The 20,674-nt window shown below is 46.5% G+C and overlaps 1 protein-coding gene across 5 annotated transcripts in view; it reads right to left on the bottom strand.

Moving 5' to 3' along the window:
• RABL6 (RAB, member RAS oncogene family like 6) overlaps nt 1-20,674 on the bottom strand; it is a 65,630-nt gene that overhangs the window by 38,053 nt on the left and 6,903 nt on the right. For 3 of the 5 annotated variants that reach the window (XM_054220460.1, XM_054220461.1, XM_054220463.1), the window contains exons 2-7: nt 19,309-19,443; nt 11,586-11,633; nt 5,173-5,225; nt 3,492-3,583; nt 2,474-2,614; nt 1,257-1,362 (exon numbers count right to left, since the gene is read on the bottom strand). In XM_054220460.1, the coding sequence (XP_054076435.1) occupies nt 1,257-1,362; nt 2,474-2,614; nt 3,492-3,583; nt 5,173-5,225; nt 11,586-11,633; nt 19,309-19,443 (575 nt within the window). Of the gene's footprint in view, nt 1-1,256; nt 1,363-2,473; nt 2,615-3,491; nt 3,584-5,102; nt 5,226-11,585; nt 11,634-19,308; nt 19,444-20,674 lie in introns of those variants that run through there. The other 2 variants (XM_054220462.1, XM_054220464.1) reach the window with 2 other exon arrangements.

Below are 20,674 nucleotides of genomic sequence, written 5' to 3'. Positions count from 1 at the left end.
TACAAATGCTTTGGCATTTCCTGCTTATAACTACAGCTAGGGAAATTACTGTATATACTGATTATTAACAGTATCGTTACAAGCAGCTTCCAGAAACAAATCTGGCAGGAAGGCTGTGCTTTGTCTCTTATCAACATGTATTTGAGAAAAAAAAGGAGAGATCTACAACACCGACAAAAGTAACCTGGGAACTAATTATTCTGCATGATTTCCACAAGACGTCACTTCCCCATTAGGAGCCAAGGTTATAAAACCAAACATTTAACCAACACCACGCTGGTAGATTTCAATCTTCTCCACTACGCAGCAAGTTGGGTTTATATCTCAGATTCCTACAACTTCCTCCTCAAAAAAAATCTATTGTTTGACTTGTTTTACTGGGTTTTTATACATTCGATTTTCTTAACCCGGTTCTTTCTGCTCTGCAGCCTGAGGCCATGGTGACATCCACTAATACATCCGCCCTTCTTCTGAACTAGCATTTCAGTGGGGATTATTTGTATAAAAATACACACAGACATTGCAGTTACCGGTGAAAGTAATGTGAAAGTTGATCAAGACCAACTGCCTGGTTTTTTCCATCCAAAAGAGAACAATGATACAACATCATACATACCCCCCAAATGCATATGACGTTGATCCCAAAGGACTCCTGTGTGATCACCCCAAAAGGTCCTCTTCTAAAGGACCACAGCTGAGAATTCCACCCTTCCGTGCCCATTCGGCCTTTGCTTTCCACCCAGCTCACCCAAGAAACCTCCATTATGAAGGAGACACGAGACTTAGATCTATGGGCACAGGATCCAAGCAGATCAGTTACCAGTTGGGCAAAGACAGTTGTCCCTGAACTGTTCAGTTCATGACCAAACCTCTCCTCACCTGAGTTTTAATTGAACAGAACTTAAACAAGAATGTTTGAACAAGAAGTTGAACAAATGCGTGCACGTAACATTTTTGACTTGGTACCTACACCACTGGATGCAATTTTCTTGCCGGTGTTATTCATCACCTCGGATCCTTTCTCCAGAGGTAAGCATTTGTGAACACAGCAGAGAAGAGCCCTCTCGCAAGCAGAGACGTGTTGAAGTCATAGGCACTAATGTACTGACATAATTTTGTTAACAGCTCTTACAAAACCAAAGATCTACTCAGGATCCTTTAACAACAAAAGCAACCCCAAATACCAAATTCCCACCTTAGAGACAAGGACTCTGTCCCACCCGCCCAGCACATCAGGGAAACACCCTCTCTCTTACCTGCAGCTGCAAGAAGGGGATGTTGAAGAACTTGTGCAGGTACTTGAGGCCAAAGCTGTTCTTCATGGAAGACTCAGCATAGCGAAAATACGAGGAGCCGGGAGGCCTGTCTCAACCAGACAGAGAGAGAGAAGAAAACTGTACAAAGACCATAGACTGTGTACACACAGAAGAGGCACTTGCTGAACTACATACCACGAACAACCCTCATTTACAAGCCAAGCCCTCAATCCCCAAATGTAGGCTAGCAGGTCGTTCTGCTAGGGACTCCTTATTTTGTTTACAGACCAAATTCACACTTTGCTCCTCCGGAAGGGTGGCACAACGCGGCTGCTGTTGTGTTGCAGCGTCACGAGGCTGCCAGACTAAGGAATACTATGTCAGGACACCGGGCCATTGGTTTACTAAATGAGGGGTTCAGTGAAGGTTTTGGTTTAAAACCACAAACAGACCTAACATTAAGTCACAAGCATCAGCAGTGGGCACGAAACTCAGCTAAGTCACATACAGAGATGAACCTGTAAAGAAATTATTACATTACAGAATCAAGCCTTAAAACTGACATCATTTCTGTGTGCCTGACAGAGGTACTAACAACTAAGAGATTGGGAAAATGAAAAAATGCCTTAAAAACACAAAACCACACAAAAAGGTACAATCTACTGAATCCTGAACAACAAAGACTATTTTATACTAAATAACGGAAAGCCTCAGATCTCTGCATAAGGGAAAACCTTGCCCGGCTGGCAAGGGAGGCGTATGACGTGGCTGTGCCCAGCAAGTGCTGCGTGGGAATGCTCTCAGAGGAAGAGCAAGGTAGCCAGCTGCACTAGCTGCCTCTCTTCTACCAGAATTATTTGGAGGAGGGAACGGTCGCGCTGCAGGGAGAGGATTCTTTCACAAGAGAAGGACTACCCAGAAAGAAGACGACTTTTTGGGAAGAGTAGTTCTGAAAGGCACATGCCAACAGGTGCTGACTGTTTCCAAGAATATAGCTAACAGCCTGCCTGGTACAGGCTCCTAGATCAAAGAGCCCATCGTGCAAACTGCAGGTGCTGCACGAGACACTTGGAGATCTGAAAGCCCAAAAGTTAGGCACAGGGTCAGAGGACAACGGTGGCGTGCATCTCAAACACGGCAGCAATACGGTTATCTACAGGTGATGAGAGAGTAGCCGAGGTCTGCTCCCCCGCCTGGTGACCGTGGTGCCATCCTACCTGTTCAGATTGTCGATGAGGTCCCGCACATCGCCAGGCAGAATGACCCGGTGCTCCCCCATGTCTCGGTAATTCCCAAGCACGCACACTGGAACGTGGGTCGGCACTTTGGGAAGCTCCCTCAGAATATAGTTAAACGTCCTTCACCATAGGAGAGAGAGATAAAGGCAGATGAGTGGGAACATCATTCTGTGAGCAGTTTCATGCACACATCACAGGGAAAAAAAAAAAAAAAAAATTTTTTTCCAAAATCTTTCTAAGACTGTGGCTTCTTTGCCCCCTCAAATAAATACATGAACTGTAAACATGTTTGTATCATTCTTCATTAAAAAAAAAAAAAAAAAGGTTCAATAATCCACTTCCACCAGCAACCTCACATCTCCTACCGCAATATTGCCCTCAGTCCTACAAAACTGTGTGGGGTCAGCAGAAAGAAAGGATTCCCTCCCTCCAGCTGTCACAGGCTCACTGACCCACACCAAACCTGTAAAACACAAGCTTAAATATGAAGCAGGAACTCTTACCACCTCCTCCTTCCATTCCGCCTTCCGTATGTCTCTCCCCCTCCTCAGCAGATGTGCAAAATGAACAGTTCATTATTTCCGTACGCTACTGCAGCCTAGGGCCTCTGAATAATCCTCACTAATCCCAGTCTTCCTGGGAATTTCTCAGGAGCATTTCCCTTTCCCTTGTGTTCTGGAGAGCAGGGGTTTGTAACATGCCCAGCATGTTTGGCACCTGTGACAGCACTAATTACCAAGCCTCAGACAGCCCCATATCAGAAACTGCAGCGCACAAGCCCCCAGGGAGACTGCTTGTGTGAAACAAGCCCAGCAGAGGAGTATATTGAAGACGCGTCAGAAGATAAAGCTATTATTTTCAAGGATACAAGCTTGCTTCAACTCAGTAGCCTGGTTATCAGCTCCAGAGTCCATCTGGGAATCAAGAAGCCTAAAAGTCGTTTGTTTTTACCAAACAAGCGAGAATCACGGGGTGCATGCTGCTGAAGGTGTCTTACCACTGTTTGGTAATGTCAAACATCATCACGACGCCATTGCAGTTTTTATAGACATCCAGGAACTCTGCATCCAGAGCCATTTCTGACTCTGCCTGAGGAAATAAAAGGCAAAAGACACAGTAAATAACTTGATTCAACTTCAGCCTTGTACAGAACGCAGCTGACACAGGGCTGAACAGGCAAACTTTCTGAAATGACAGAAACGGTAAGAAGCATCCGCGGATTTCACATCATCATCATTTACGCAAGACACCTGGTGGTTCACAGTCCCCACTGCCCACAGGAGCGGGGTGTGAAGCACCTGACAGTCCCCGAAAAAACCACGTCTGACAGCAAATGCTAAAACCCACCCGCTCCTCTTTCCCCTGTGCCCCCAAATCCAGTGTTGACAAGATAACTCCATATAAGCGACAGGACGCAGGACAGAGGTCACAGCTCCCATTTCATCTCTTTGCCGACCCAAATATTGACTGTACTTCTGTTGCCTCCGGTGTATAAAGCCAGGATTTGTCTACTGAGTTTCTCCCCGGCAGGGCTGAAAGTATTTACTAGTCCCTGATCTGCTTTCCATCATTTGGACTCTGCATGCTGCAAAGTACAGTACTGGCACTGTACTGTACTCAACCTCCAAGGCTCCTGCCGCAATTTGGGGCCTACGGAATAATTCTCACTCGTTTCCCAGGAGTGGAAAACGCACGGAGATTTGTGAAGGAAGGAGCAGCTGTGATATCTGTTCTCATAGAGGGTTTTTCCCCCCCGCCAGGAGAAAATTTTGAAAGAAAATTCCCCACATCTGACCACACAGGTTGAGCAGGACTGGCACCCCGGTGAAAGAGGCAACTCTTCACAGCCCTGACTCCCCCCAGAACCGCGCGCTCAGCCCTCCCCACATCAGTGCTGCTGCCCTTCCCATCAACCTCAGCAAAGCCGTTCCTGAGCCAGTCCCAGGACATGGTCTGTGCGCTGAGCCCCAAAGGGCACTGACTCAGAAACAGGAGCAATAAAGCTCTTTAAGAGCTGCAGCAGAGATCATGGGATCACGTGCCTTTAAACTGATTTCTTCCTGAGGATAAAATTGTACATATTGTGAAAGAGGTGCCGTGAAGTGCACTGGCAGCCCAAATACAGTTTGGGGAAGTGGCAGTATGGTCTCCCATGGGGCACTTGGACCTTCTGCTGTAGAACAAAAGGACACGCAATTCGTGCAAGAGCCTTGAGGAAGCCGCTCTGATTATTTTTACACACTAGGTAGCACTTCTATTGCCCCTTCCTCCTCTGCATTTCAAAGGGTGTTAAAAGGTAATTGTTAGCCCAGTCTCAAGGAGCAGCCAGAGAGCACTGGCGTCAAGTGACCTCTTCAGGTCTCTCCAGAAGTCCATTACAAAAGGACTTGCTGCCACTGAGGGTGTGCAGACAGGTACAAAGCTACCGAGTAAACATCTGGGGCACAGTCACTCCCAAAAGACAGAAGGGAAAACAGCAGGGAAGTTGCGGTGAGGGCACGAACAAGGATAAAATGCACCGGCAAAAGAGCGAAGAGCATCAGGGATCAGATTGCCCCTCAACTGCCTGCCGGGCCAGCCTGAAAGCGGAAACAAATACAGAACTTACTCTCCATGGACCAGAGGTGGACTAGAGGCCTCCCGCTAAGAGGCAGACATCCGCGTTAAAGGTGACTCACCTCCTGAGGGTCATTTTCCAGTTTCAAACCATCTCCTCGTTTTTTGCATTTTCCTTAAAAAGAATCGTAAAAAAAAAAAAAAAAAAAAAAAAAAAGGGCATTACACCGGGCAGAGAAGTCCAGGATGGGCAGAAGCCCAGCGTTTTGAATATGACCTTAAAGCAGATCCAACTTCTACTAGAAGCACGGGGAACGAGGAGGGGTGGGACGGACATGCCTTGCCGAAAACTGCCAGCTACCCTGTTCAAGAATACCAGCTTGAATAACTCAAAGATGAACGGGAAGAAAGTCTGGAGCAGCTAAAACCACGCGCTTCACAGCACAAAGCCACGATGACTGAATAATACAGGGTTTGGTGCCCTCACTGACCACAATGGGAAGCTGATCTGTTACATTTTTTTGTTGCGTTATTGTTGAAGAAACCAGAAGATTGTCATGACTGACCGGCACCGCTACGCACGCAGCCTTCCTGAGATGCTACGGCGTTGCTGTGCTGTGTCACTGACCTGAGGCGAGCAGTCTTGGCAATAAATGTCACCTCAGAGCCCAGCGGGCACTTTGGGCTGACTTGTGACCCAAAAAAAAGGGGTGGCAGGAGACGATGAGAATTTAACAGCCAAAAGACAGACCGGAATTATACGAGGGGAAATCTAAGCAAAAGCAAACAAACTGTATCGAGGGGGAGGTGGAGAAGCCGGGGGGAGAGACAGCCTGCCCGCGCGTGAAAGGCCAGAGCCAGAGAGTCAGGTCTGGTCATCACCAGCAACGGTGCAGAAAGGAAATCCTGCAGATGCACCATCCACCGCCACACGCTCCAGCGACACGTGCACAAAGACAAGCTAGAGGACAGATCACAGGGAAGTGCAAGAGGCAGCAGGCTAAACACTTGGAAAAGACACAAGAAAGCCACTACGGAGACTTGCCCTGCAGTGACACAGCCACAATCCCGCCTGGAGGAAACCACGGGTTTCCCTCCAAATCATCCGCTGCTTCTAAGGCATGTGCTAAAATACAGCCCTTAAGCTTAAAGAGCAGACCCCCTGCGACTTCTCCCTTTTCTTACAGCTTCAATAAGCACTGGATAAATCCACAAACCGACATTTTACAGTACCACTGGCATTTGACTCGGCGCCCCCAGAAAAGGAGTGGGTGTTTTTAAACCTCGGGCTCCCTGAAAATTTTGCTTTACATCACTTACGCTGCAATCCTGCTTCCAAATCTTAACGCCTGCAGGCACAGCAGCCAGAGAAGACGACACCACATACCTGCACCCAGGATTAGCAGAGGGGCCATCAGCTAACGCGATTTTCTGTTGTAGCCACTCAGCACTAATTGCTGGGAGACTGTACGCCAGAGGAGGATGTCTTTCGCCTTGTGCTGAAATGCCATGAAAAATCTGCCCTTGCCCCCAGGTAGAGAGTTTAAACTCTGTCTGTGTACAGCAGTTTCCCGAGTTTTATCAAATGATGAGCACTGCACAATGCACAACCCTGCAAGATCGAGTTATGTTTCACAGACATCAAATATCTTCCAGATCTTACTGACAGCAATTAAGAACGGTATTTCTGAATTAACTTGGTTCCATATTTTCTTAGTCAAAATAATGACAAGTTAACTAAATTATAATGGCAGAGTCTTAGAGTTCCTTCTCATAATTTCTAGAAATTCCCTGTGTCACCGACAACAGAACATGTCGGCAGCTCAGATGCACCCGCAAAAAACCCTCCCCTTGACTCCTTCCATAGACTGCAACACCGGGGACCAAACCAGCTTCCGACAACTATTCAAACACGGAGCAACTACTTGTAAAATTTGTGGTTCTGCCAGATGCTGCGTGTGAGAAACAGCGTGTTTCACTTCCTTTTGCACAGAAGGATAAATAGTTATGAAATACTCAGTTACTCGTGAAACTTTTAATGCTGCAGGATACAGCAGGAGATTCCAGTCCCTACACCCTGACAGCGCCTGGTGGGTGCTTCACTGCAGCACTGCGAAGTGTTTGCCACCCTTGTGTCATCTTGCTGGTGGCATCTGAAAGTAGCAGAAATACTAATCCTGATCCTTCCCCATTTATGCACCGTTTTTCCCTGGAGGATCCAAGCATGGGCTCTGATTTTTCCCAGCGCAACTGAAGGTGTGGGATGTCTAGGACTTGTGTGCCTTTTCCTACTTCAATTACGTTCATTTCAAGTCCGTAGCATTTGTGTGGTTTCTCTGAATGTCGAAACGTCCCTACTTCTGCAGTTACTGCTAAATTCTGCTTGGCATGACCTGAATTTCTAGGTGTTAAAACAGAAGCCCAAGCAACCACAAATACTCTTGACAGGTCCTCTCGTCCTGAGCCATCAAGGTAACCTGGACACATGTACGGCCAATGCTTTGAGACTGAATTTAGACTCGCACGCCTCTCCCTGCTTAGGGCTTTATGTGTGTAGCAAGAGGAATGAGTAATATTCTTATATTCTTAGGTGGTGCTCATCACTGCTGTAAAGGAGGTCATCTACAAAGGAGTAACAGAGCTGAAAAGCGCATGTGTGTACATATTCATGCACAGTGTCTATTTTTGGAACCAAAACTGCAGGATGAGCCAGATGAAGACAAGATGTATGTAGTGAAAAGATGCAATACAGCCTGTAACGGTAAGTGCACAATGAAGATTGTGTTGTTATATGACCGAGGTCCTGTCTTCAAGGTCGCACTGCTGTGCGATCTAGGAGCCTCGATTAGAAGGCAAGGGTCTTCGCGTTGCGATTCCTCTCTACCTAGAACGATGACTGCTCCTTATTTCCAAGCACAATAGCAAGACTGAAACCAAATAACCTTCCAGCAGTGGCCCAAAGGCTACACAACAATCCTTTCTGAATGCCAGAAGCCTTGGTTCATGGCCAGCACCTGAGAGCCTCTGCACCTCTGGGAACCATCAGTTTTGTTGCAGGACAGCAAGGATTCAGCACAGCTTGCCAATAAACCTTGTCCACGGTGCGAGGGAGACGCTTCTCTTCACCATTCAAAAATACATATCTAGAATATTTGCACCCCCGGTGTTATCTATCTTATGACACCTGAAAATAACAGAAATGTTAATTCTGTTCTTTCCTCCTTCTTGCAGCACACCTCTGGGAGGGAGAGGGGTGAAGAGGCAGGGAAAGGAAAGGAGTCTCCAATATGGGGGAAAGAATTCATGCTATTTTAGGGGCCATAGAAAAAAAAAATACGGTTTCATCCCTTCGGTTAATGTGTGGGAAAGGATGCAGAAACCAAACCAGCAGGAGTTACAAGACAGGAGGCCAGAACTGCTCCTGAATCACCTGCATCCAAGCAGCTTCTTTGCATTCAGATCTGTTACAGCTTTATGACCCGCAGCAGTTACACAACTTGCTGCACAGCCAGAAGGATGAGTCAGGGCTGTGACTTGTGCTGAGAGATACCTTGCCTGTGTTCTGTTAATCCCAAGGGCAGCAAAGGAGATGGTCTTTACTCCGCACACCGCACAAAATTCAATACAATCCGTAGCTGTGGGCAAGCTCTACTCGTTAAGATTTTAACAAATGGCGTCATTACAGAAATGAGCCCCTCTCTCGGAGCAGGCCCAAGGAGAACCCAGCAGGCTCCAGTGAGTCTGCGCATTGCAAAATAAGAAACCCCAGAGAGTCAAGGAAAAGGTAAGAGGAGCAGTACAGGACAGTGGTCGCTATTTCCCCCTGCTTCAGCGCACCAACCAGCCTCAGAGGTTTTAAGCTTTCACAATAAATCTCCCCACACTTCCAAATTAACATCTCTCCGCTAAACAAACGTCACCAAGGCAGCAGCCACCAGCCAGGCAGGGCCAAACGAGCTGCCTCCTGCCCTCCTGGAACGGGCTGGAAGGAACCATCAGAGCACGCTGCTGAACTGCCAAGGCTGGGGGGGCGCGCTGCTGGCGAGCACGAGGAGAAAGGCCACTCAGTAAAACCACATTTAGCTTCAGTACGTGAAGTTTTTCAGGGTGCAACTTACTAAGTTTCCCCAAATCCTCCAGTGCACGTTCACCCCGGGACACGACGAAGGGCAGCAATGCATAGCAGAGAAGAGGCTGAAGCTGCTTTACAAGACTGAAGTTGGAAACTGCAGTTTACGGATATATCTTTTTAGACAGTCTAGTTACATCCCCACATCAGGCTTTCAATACACTTTCAAACGTCTTAATTTAAACAGAGGTCTCTTAATTTTCTCTAACAAGGAACAATTCTTCCAAAAACGGGAAAACACTGGCAAAAAAATTTAGCCTGGAAAACAACGCATGTCGAAATGCATTTTTTGGCAGTTTCAAATCCAGCCTGATAAAGGCAGCATTCTGCACGACTCTAAATATGCACATTAGCCAGGATCTGGTAGGCAAGGGAAAAAAAAGGAGGATCAGGTCTTGTCAGCGCTTGCTGCAGCAGCACTGGATACTCCACTACTAAAAGTCTACAGTCTACATCAGTGTCGCTCTCACCAAAAGCATCACGCAGGAGGATTTTTTGTCCTAAGCACACAGAAGGAAGAACAAAAATGTCATGAAATAACATTAAGATGAAAGTTAGATGTGAGCAAGCTCTTAACAGTTAATTTGCACATTTTCCTAAAGTTGTCCTTATCAAGAACCCGCACCGCTATAGCAATGATCTGAATTTTTACTCTGCATTGGTTAAGTACATTTGATTACATACAAATACATATCTGTGGTCCATAAGTACCGATCTTAACACAATGAGCTTTATTTCAGAAGAATATAAAGCAGAGAGAAGAGAGTCCCTTGAGATTTCTGACACATGCTCCGCTGTCAGAAATGAAAGCGGTATCAGAAGAGCTGTTATCAACATCTGCACGTATCAAATCTGATCCGTTTTGCCAAAAAAAATGGCAAGTCTCCAGTTGAGAAGATGACTCTGCTCAGAGAAGCTATTCACAGAAATAAATGCTGGAACCACATGAGTCCAAAATTAACTGTCTATCTATTCATACCAAAGTTGCAAGGCGGCGAGAAAACAGATGTTTTGCTCAGATTCCAGCCCGGCACATCTTATCCCAGGATCTGAAAGCCAAACTGCAATCAGACTGACTTCAGCAGTAACTCTGGCCCAAGAAAGGTTTTGTCTACACTGTGAAAGCTGGCGTTTAAGAGAATAAAAAGATAAAGCGCCCGGGATTTTCATTTAAAGTGACTGGCTCAAGTTTAACCTAAAGGCTCCATTATGCATGTGAACTAGAGCTGCTATCTTTAATTATCTGTGCTTTTGTACTATTTTAAATACAATTTAGCCAACACGAAAAATTAATTTTCTCTCTTTCCCACTCCCTCTTATACTTAACTTCTTATTTTTCGGCGTTACCGCGTGTGTAAGTTGCACAGATGGTACAGGGGGGGTAATGCCCCTGGGATGCAGGTCTGCTGAGGGACGTGTGCCAGCACCGGTTCTAGCGAAGGCTGGGGGAAAGGGATCAGCAGCCAAACCATAAAAGTTTAAGTTTCAATGACTGCGGTCAACGGATCTGACTGACAGACACACGCAAACGTGGAGCGCAACCCACAGAGCAAGAGCCGCTCGCTCGTAGAGCTGCGTTCCTGAGCATACTCGCTCTAAAGCAGGAGCCTGGCCGGTACAAAACGCCTCATAAGAGCCAAACAATATTTGCATTCGGGGCTACGGAATGGGCTGTTAACATTTACATCTAACCCCCACCCCCTTCGAGCAACAGATTCCACTGCATCCAGACTGCCTCGTCACATATGTTTTGGGGATTTGTTTTTATTTTTTTTTATAAAATAGAATTTTTTACTCTGACTAAAATTGAAAATTAATGAAAAATGTATTTATACAACGTAACATTTTGCTTGGCTAAGCATTTAGAAATGATTTTGGATTAAATATATTGCATTTTCTGTCCTAAGTGAATTTACGTAATTGGCTTCTCTTTTATCCTTCCCTCCTACGTACATTATTCATTGCAGATAACATTTTATCAATTTAACAATAGCATTCCTTTACAAAAACAGCTCGGCAACAACTTTTATAAACAGAACAAAGAACTCAGTAGCTGTCTAAACATATATAAAACTATAAAGGAGAGAAGATAAGTTTATAGTAAAGTTGAGAGAATCTGAATACACGAGCAGCAGGCTGTTTCATCTGTCCCGGAGCACGTGAAACAACTGCTTCCCAACAGCCGGTTTGATCTGAAGTTCAGATTGCGAATAATGGGCTCTAGCACAGGAGACTCCTCTCTCCTTTCCATATTTTTTCAGGAAGTAGCATCCGTGCACTTGAAAAAAAGTAACTACAGATGTTTTTCTAAAGTAGAAGTAGGTATTTCTGAATTCCAGGTAAGTGTCTAACGAAATTTGAGAAAGAACAATGAATCTCCATTAGAAAGGAAGTTACAATTCTTACCTTTGTCAACTACATCCCAGACTTCAACTTTAACAATGTCGTCGGTGGCTAAAAGCACAAGAACACAAAGTGTTAGAAGGGGGTTTCAGTAAAATGACCAACAGCCAACGCCCCCCCAAAGCCTCACCCAAAGCCAACGCTGTCAAAGGAGGAGATCAGCGTCAAAGGAAAAGCAATTCTCGAGTCAGTTAAAAGAAAACCCAAACATCACAAGAAGGCCCGCTGTTGAAGGCGCATGTTGTACACCAAAACCGTGCTATCTAAAGAACTTCTCAAAGACCCTTAGTCACATAAGCGATAGCTAGATTTCCTTGATGTTTTATGTCAGATTTGAAGCATGTTATAAATATTTTGTGTGGATTCTTTTCATATTCTTTTAAAAAAGATATAAATTTAATTTGGAGAAGAAAGCCTGGTCTGCAAGCAAGGCGTACAACTGAAAGAAAGGAAAATACGCATTTAAGGCAGATCAGCCTTACTACTACTGTCACATCGTCATGGGAATGTGACAAACAGCGCAGACAGTCCCGCGGCTACAGAAATCCACCCTCTCTGCAAATTTCATGTTGCCTTTTGTGAAAAATAAGACATTACTAGCAATTTTGCTTCTTAACAAGCTGCAGTATCAGTAAATTATAAGCAGCAACATATATTTGAGTTTCCAAAATCTGAAGCAAGACAACCAAAACTCTAACTACAGAGAGACTCCTGCCGGTACTGACAGCGGGCAGCGAAACATTCAGATGGCAGGAGGGACGGGCAGCTTTGCTTAGATGTTTCTGCCGAATCCAAATAAGCAGTCTGGTCTTCAAGAAGTTATTCCAAGAAACAATTGCTTTTTGGATAAGGTGTAGGCTACAAGGCAAAAGCTTGCACTTGGAGCGGCTCTGAACATAAAGCAATGGAATAGGCGGATCATGTCTCAGAGTAGAAAATAATCTCCTAGGATGGCATGAGAATTCAGCTAAACCTCATTGTCAAGCCAGGAAACGTTTCCTCTAGAGAATTCACTGTTGGCTAAACTTAAATGTTTCAAAATATTGTAAAGACAGATTACGAATAAAGGAAAACTTTGATCCTCTGCTTCTGGAGAAAGATCCTATGTTACATTTATGCATGAAGCAAAATCAGCCTCTGTTTTTCCTCACAGCGACTCCCGCGTATCTTCCGCTTCGCCAGCGGGGCACGGACGGAACCGGAGACTTGCCCAGGCTCAGCCCGGCCAGTGCCTCAGGCTCAGAGGAGCCTGCAAACACAACAGCAGCCTGCAGTCCTAAAACCTCCGCTCCAACCATTACACTCCCCAAATTACTTCTGCCCCTGAGTATTTCTACAGGCCATCAGGCCAGCTACGGCTGAAGTCCAGCCACTCCCCACCTGCCACTCACTCTCCTGGCACCCAGCTGTACTGGGCTGGCTACTCACGCCCAGGCACCGGCACCCCTGCGACGGGCGCTGCTGGAGTCCACGGCCCACTTGGGGTGCGCCGTGACCCCGCAGGTGCTGGGACACAGATCGGCTGGTGGAGTTCTGCCCCCAAATTCATACCCTGCAGCCGGGACTGGCAGTGTTGCTGCTGGCCCTGAAGGACAAGGGGATGGTCAGACCAGCAATCCATCTCGGCAACAGCCAAGGGCAGGAGATGTTTTCCTTTCTCAGATGGCAAACTTCGGAGGGGCACAGGCAGAGCCCAGAGGGCTGCTTGTTCTTTCCAGCAGCGCCATGTGAAGCAGAACCTAAACGCTATCAAGAGGCTTCCACAGAGAAGCTGGAACCCCATCCCAACCCTTGGGATGACGTGCAAGGGGTGACCCGGTACCTAGCACTGGGACTTTGCTCCTGAACTCCAGAAATCTCCACCTCCTTACCCTAACACCAAATGCACCCTCGGTTAAGATCTGTTCTTGCTGCCGAACGATTTCTGCAGTAACCGACAGTAGAACCCCCAGACGACTGAGGGGCTGAACCCTTGGACCCAGAAAAATCTGTTCTACACCCTTTTATCTGAGGGGGAGCACAGAATTTCAAGAAGAACCTGACTGCACGAGATCCAAGGAAACCATTTTTCCACATGGATTTTTTTCTTCCTCGTAGCCATTAAGTTCTTCCTTTTCATCACCAGCTCCATTCCTGATTATCCTGAACACACAAGAGGATAATTACTTTAGCGCTGCTGTGTTGGCTTTGGTATGACTCACACACAGCAGCATTTCACCTTAATGGCTTTGGAAGGCACGTTGCAGCAAAAAGAAAGTGCCAATTCATCCTTTTAAGCCTTTAACTTGGATTAGCAGAAACCATGGATCAAACCACTCAAAAGATCTGTACTCCGTTGCGATTTGGCTCAGTACTCTGTAGCCAGGGACTTTGCTGTCTCAAAAAACAGTGGAGAGATGTGAGAAGACTCCACTTGCAAGAAAGCTCATTTAAAAATAATAATCGTTGCTTCATGGGTGGGTTCCTCACCAGGAATTCACAGGCCCTTGGACATATCTACTCTCCTGCAATTATACGATTCAATTAATCGTATCGCTTTAGACCACAAATTCTACAGGGCAGAGCAGCTCTGCCATTCCTCACACCCATCTATAAACCACTCAGAGTATCTGAACAGAAGTATTTGCCAATTTTTATTCCAGACTCCCCTTCTGAGACTGCCAAATGGAGAATAAGATTAGTGACTAGCAGAATCTAAGCAAACATTCATTAGGGTCAGGAATGGTAACTCCTTACTCGGACACAAAAATGACAAATATCCATTGTAGAGACAATTGGAACAGAAAAGTAATTTTGTTCATTCTAAGTAGGAAGAAACAACTCAAATCCCTCTACCTTTATTAATTCCTCCAGCATAAAATTTCTGGAGATATGACAAGGTGTTACACTCCACATGTAAAATTTAAATCTTCTAATACCAGACAACCTAAGAATCCTTCAATATTTGACAGCCATGTAATTAACATCCGTAAATATTTGCTGCCAGCTACCTCACAGTGTTTATTCAGGGTAGCTCAAGAGCATGACCACAGGAAAAACAAACTTTATTTTTCCTGCACAGATTAACTCAGCCAACAGGGCGGTAATTAGATCTGAGCCAATTTCTCAGAGTGCCCACATCGCCCATCTCGGGTGGAAAGTTTTCACAGCAGGAAACATACCTTACAAGGTTTTTTAAAAAGAGGGCTATTTTTTAAAACAAGTTTTAAAAACGTTAATGGAAAATTTCCTATACTGCTGGAAATTATTACTGAGAAAACAATACAGTGTTTTACAATGTAAAAGAAACAGAAATGAAAGGCACAATTTCATGTACAGCCTTACAGATACTTAGACTAACTCAGCAACACTTCACCTTGAAAACTATGTACGCTAACCAGCAAGCTCTATAGAAACGTATCACATAAGCACTAGAAATAACAAATACACCTGCAGTTATCAACACACAGAAAAGCCAGCCTCATGCGCAGCCGTCTTCTGCCCCAGGACTGCATCCACGTTGAAAAAGCCAGTGCCTGAGTCTCAGCTCAGTAAAAGAACACACGGTCCCTAAAACATGCAGAGACGTGCAAGACGACTAGACGTCTCTACACATGAACAGTCTCCAAACACCTTTCTGCGTGTATACAGAAACCTGTACGCATGCATTTGGTATGCCTGCTCGTGTATACAAAAACAATTAGGTATGAATAAGCCCCTTAGAAATCAAATGCCAGACTCCCAGGCTGTATTTACAAACAGTACTTCTGTTACCTACGCTGATTAGCGAGGAAACTGAACTCGGAAGCTTTTACTGATGATATTGCAGAAAACCACAATTAATATTCAGTGCACTCTTTAGACTTGGCTATCTAAGAGGTATTTCATTTCATCATCACGGGAAGACAGAGTTCAGGATCATGGGTAGTATGCACAAAACAACAAGTAGGATTGCAACCTTGGACCTCAGGAGGGCTAACTTTGACCTCTTCAAGAAACTGCTTGGAGAGATCCCATGGGCTAGGGCTCTGGAAGGCAGGGGGGCTCAAGAGAGCTGGTTGATATTCAAATACCACTTTCTCCAAGCTCACGATCGGTGCACCCCTAAGAGCAAGAAATCGGCCAAGGGAAGCAGGAGACCTGCATGGCTGAGCTGGGAGCTTCTGAAAAAGCTCAAGTGGAAGAAGGAAGTTTACAGCACGTGGAAGAAGGGATTGACCACTTGGGAAGATTACAAGAATGCCGCCAGAGCGTGCAGGGATAAAACTAGGATAGCCAAGGCCTCCTTGGAATTAAATTTCTTCAAGTATATTGGAGGCAAAAGGAAAACTAGAGAAAATGTGGGCTCGCTGTTGAGTGAGACAGGAGCCATGGTGATGGAGGATGCAGAGAAGGCAGAGGTACTGAATGCCGCCTTTGCTTCGGTCTTTACTGCTCAGGCCAGCCCTCAGGAGTTCCAGGCTTTGGAGGTAACAGCGAAACGCCTGGATGAAGGAAGACTTCCCTTTGGTTGAGGAGGATCACGTGAGAGATCAATTAAGTAAACTGGATATCCACAAGTCCATGGGTCCTGATGGGATGCACCCGAGAGCCTGAGGGAGCTGGCGGAAGTCATTGCTGGGCTGCTCTCCATCATCTTTGAAAGGTCCTGGAGAACAGGCAAGGTGCCTGAGGACTGGAGGAAAGCCAATGTCACTCCAGTCTTCAAAAAGGACAAGAATGAAGACCGAGGAAACTATGGGCCAGTCAGCCTCACCTCCATCCCTGGAAAGATGACGGAACAGCTCGTTCTGAGCATCATCCCAAGGCATGTGGAGAAAAAGAAAGCTATTGGAAGTAGCCAACATGATTCACCAAGGGAAAATGATGTCTGACTAATCCGATAGCCTTCTACGATGGCATGACTGGATGGACAGATGAGGGGAGGGCAGTGGGTGTTGGGTGTTGTCTACCTTGACTTCAGCAAGGCTTTCAACACGGTCTCCCACAGCATCCTCATAGGGAAATGTGGGTCAGATGAATGGACAGTGGGGTGGATTGAAAACTGGTTGAAAGACAGAGCTCAGAGGGTCGTGATTAGGGGCACAGAGTCTAGTTGGAGGTCAGTGAGGAGTGGTGTTCCCCAAGGGTCAGTACTGGGCCCAGTCTTGTTCAATATATTCATCGATGACCTGGACGGAGGGACAGAGAGCACCCTCAGCAAGTTTGCTGATGATACAAAGCTGGGAGGGGTGGCTGACACACCAGAAGGCTGTGCCACCATCCAGAGAGAGCTGGGGGGAAGAGAAACCTTATGAAATTCAACAAGGACAAGTGTAGGGTGCCGCACCTGAAGAGGAATAACTCCATGCACCAGGACAGGTTGGGGGTGACCTGCTGGAGAGCAGCTCTGTGGAAAGAGACCTGGGAGTCCTGGGGGACAACAGGATGACCATGAGCCAGCAATGGGCCCTTGTGGCCAAGAAGGCCAACGGCATCCTGGGGGGCATTAAGAAGAGTGTGGCCAGCAGGTGGAGGGAGGTCATCCTCCCCCTCTGCTCTGCCCTGGGGAGGCCGCACCTGGAGCACTGGGTCCAGTTCTGGGCTCCCCGGGCCAAGAGGGACAGGGAACTGCTGGAGAGGGGACAGCAAAGGGCTACCAAGATGCTGAGGGGACTGGAACACCTCTCTGATGGAGAAAGGCTGAGGGACTTGGGGCTCTTCAGTCTGGAAAAAAGACGGCTGAGGGGGGATCTTATCAACGCTGATAAATACTGAAAGGGGGGGTGTCAGGAGGACGGGGCCAGGCTCTTTTCAGTGGTGCCTGGGGACAGGACAAGGGGCAACGGGCACAAACTTGAGCATGGGAAGTTCCACCTCAACATGAGGAGGAACTTCTTTGCTGTGAGGGTGGCAGAGCCCTGGCACAGGCTGCCCAGAGAGGTGGGGGAGTCTCCGTCTCTGGAGACATTCCAACCCCGCCTGGACGCGTTCCTGTGCCACCTGCTCTGGGTGACCCTGCTCTGGCCAGGGGTTGGACTGGGTGATCTCCAGAGGTCCCTTCCAACCCCCACCATTCTGTGATTTCTTACTCTGATCTAAGTCTGTTTAGGCTGAAGCACTCAAGTTTGATTTTGGAGATAGTTTCCATCATCCAAATGACTTGTAAGCTCTACTTTCACCCATCAGTAACTGATATGCTGATATTCTGAGAAAGAGGAGTGTGGGGTAAGGATGCCACAGCTGAAATACATCATGCCAGAGGTTTCGCTGCAGATGGCGAACACCACTGCATGAGCACCGCACATCTGTCAACGCCTTGGTCCAATTGATAAGCAGAACATCAGGAAGATGGTACCCAAAATACAGATCCTTTAAGAAGAAATGTAGAAGCCAACAGGCACACCTTTGCATCATCGTCACATGGAGAGTCCCTGTGAAAGAATCTGAAAACCTGTGATCAGGCTTAGCTCAACATCAGATCCTGAACGAGAGAAAACCTGAGCAAGTATGACCTGTTTCTCTCCCACATCCGAGGCAAATTACAACCATCCATCCTTATAAACCTTTTCAACCTTTGTCAAGAGAGAGCTGACTCACGTGGAAGCCTGTCTCCATAAGGGCACGAGAGTCTCCAGAACTTTGGTTACCAGCTCCCTGTGAACATACAACAGCAGTATCTGCTTGCCCTCCTTGCGAGGAAGCCTATGAAGCCAACAGAGACTGAGAGAGCACTGTCCCAAGGCTGGCTGCTGGTGAACACACCCTGTGGCTCTGTGATCATTATCACAAGACTTGGGCATCATGGTATCATCCAGCAAAGCAAATTTTAATTGGTGAATTAGACGAAGCACCCAATTTGGTGTCTACCCAAACTGCACGGGTTTTTTTCCCAGCTGTGAGGAGACAGAGAGTACCTGATTCAACAAAAGGTCAGGGCGGTGCAGATGGACAACGTCTGATAATGACAAACTAACTGCTGACCTCTTTTTTAAAACCAAAGCAGTCTTATAGAGCAAGTTCATCTTGAATCAGTAGTTCACCCCACAAGGCTGCAGCATTTTTGATCAGGAACCTGAAAGCTGGACTTAACGCACTGTTGAATCATAGCCTAATGCAATTTCAATGCCTGCCGTGTCTTCTCCAGGCGAGACCCAGGGCTGTCATAGCCCCTTTATACCGTCAGAGCAGATGGGGAAAACAAAAAACCCTCACATCTCATCTCTCAGACCCAAACAAGCACTCAAAAAAAGCTACCGATAAGATACATCTGTGGTTCAGTAAGTCACCCTGGAGTTATTAGTACTACAGTCGTTTTTTAAACATCACCTTCACCAGTTACAGGATGCTCTTTATATTTTAATCAGTAAAAAACTAGTTTGCACCACCCTATTCACTTCTACGCAACAGTAACACCAAAAGCAGGGTTAGCCTCAGAGGCATATTTCCGTAATAAGCCTGTTTGCATTAACAAGTCAAGCGTATCACAAATATTTCAAATCTTTTGGATCACCTATTAAACGCTTTCCTTGAATTGCGGCTTCCAAAGACCTATCCTTTAGCACTTATAACATATAGTTTCTGAGTAAAGCTTTTAAAAACACAACTGAGAAACTGTGAATAATAAATTAAAATAACAAGAGTGATGAGAGATCATTTTATCTCCCAAGCAGACATAGAAGAAAGAAGCAAACAAGGCTGCAGAAGAATTTCCACCCCCAAGGCACTGTCCCATGACTGTCATTTCCTCCATGCCCTTCCATCTTACTTTTATAATTCCAGTGGATGCTGGTGACTTGGATCTCCTGAGTTGGAATATATTCCTCAATGAATTTCTTTCCCTGCAGTCGGTGCCAGAGTGTGGTTTTCCCAGTGTTCCTGTCCCCTCGGATGACAATTTTCACTGGGGAAAAAAGCAAGCAGACAAATAAAGTTGATTAAAAACAAATCAAAGAATGCTGTGAAAAGCATGTTAACTTTTTGCAAGCATTATTCAGACGTAATTAGTTCTCCTATATTACACAGGCATAGATGGGGTTTGTTAAAAAACATGAGCCTCAGTCATTAAAATTAGCGTTTATTCAGCTGCTCACACTAGCTCAGCAGAAAGAACCAACATCAAGATTGAATCTCCAGACTCTGCACAACTTCAGCCAGCTGAGCGTCCATTCCTTCCATCCTCCTGCCTTCTCTACCTCTGCCTAGCCCGTACTCCCATTCTGTCATACCCTGCTCCTTTGCCAGCCTTCTGTGCCAGGCTTCTCCTTCAGTTACCTCCTCTATCGTTCCCATTTCTCCTTAAACACTTCTCATTCCTTGAGAAAATACTCACTTCCTAGATCCACTTGCCCCATGTCCCTGAAAACTCAAGGACCGGTTCTCGGCGGAGCCAATGAGGCCGGGTCCTGCGTTCAGAGGTGCTGCTCCCTACATCCCCCGGGGGTGCGACTCTGAACCCCGGCAGCGGTGAAACCATTCTGGGATGGGTTTGGAGAGCTGAGAGGCAGCTTCTGGTGAACATCACCGCAGAGTTAAGCTGCCGTTGCTCTCAGCTGTCCCCAGCTTTCTCGCACTGGGGCAGCAGCCCCTTTCCCAGGGGAAGCAGAACAGGACTGTGTATTGGTGCTCCAGCTCACAGCCCAGACAGTCTGCGGTGAGGAGACAATCCTTGGCAGGGACGAGGGGCAAAGCAGTGAATGTTCACAGGAGTCTATCTTAAACTGCCCCCGATAAATTCGCCAAACTGCCTCTGTTGATAGCCACAGTTCGATTCCAATTAAATCAAAAGCAGTCTATGTTACGTCCTTAGAAACAAGCTAAACTGAACCAAAACAAGCATGCCCCTTTGGGGACATACACTCACTTAAATAACAGTGAAATAAAACCAAGAGAAACTGCATCTCTGAAGGTTCTCTGTGTGTCAGAGTCTCTACCACGGGAGCCAGCCCTCAGCTGGTTTTAGGTGCAGGTGTACTGACGGCACTCGGCATTCTCAGAATCTGCAGCCTCAGGTAAAGGCACAACAGCCCCATTTCCACCGACCGGCCTCGCACCAGCTCATCTACCACCACGCGCCTCTGCTTCTGCACGTGCTTGTACCCGCTGCGAGGAAAGTCTGTCAATGGAGAAGCTCG

Source organism: Rissa tridactyla, chromosome 14 (assembly GCF_028500815.1).
Source record: "Rissa tridactyla isolate bRisTri1 chromosome 14, bRisTri1.patW.cur.20221130, whole genome shotgun sequence".
In the NCBI taxonomy this organism is placed as follows: Eukaryota; Metazoa; Chordata; class Aves; order Charadriiformes; family Laridae; genus Rissa; species Rissa tridactyla.
This window is presented reverse-complemented; position numbering and strand designations above follow the sequence as displayed.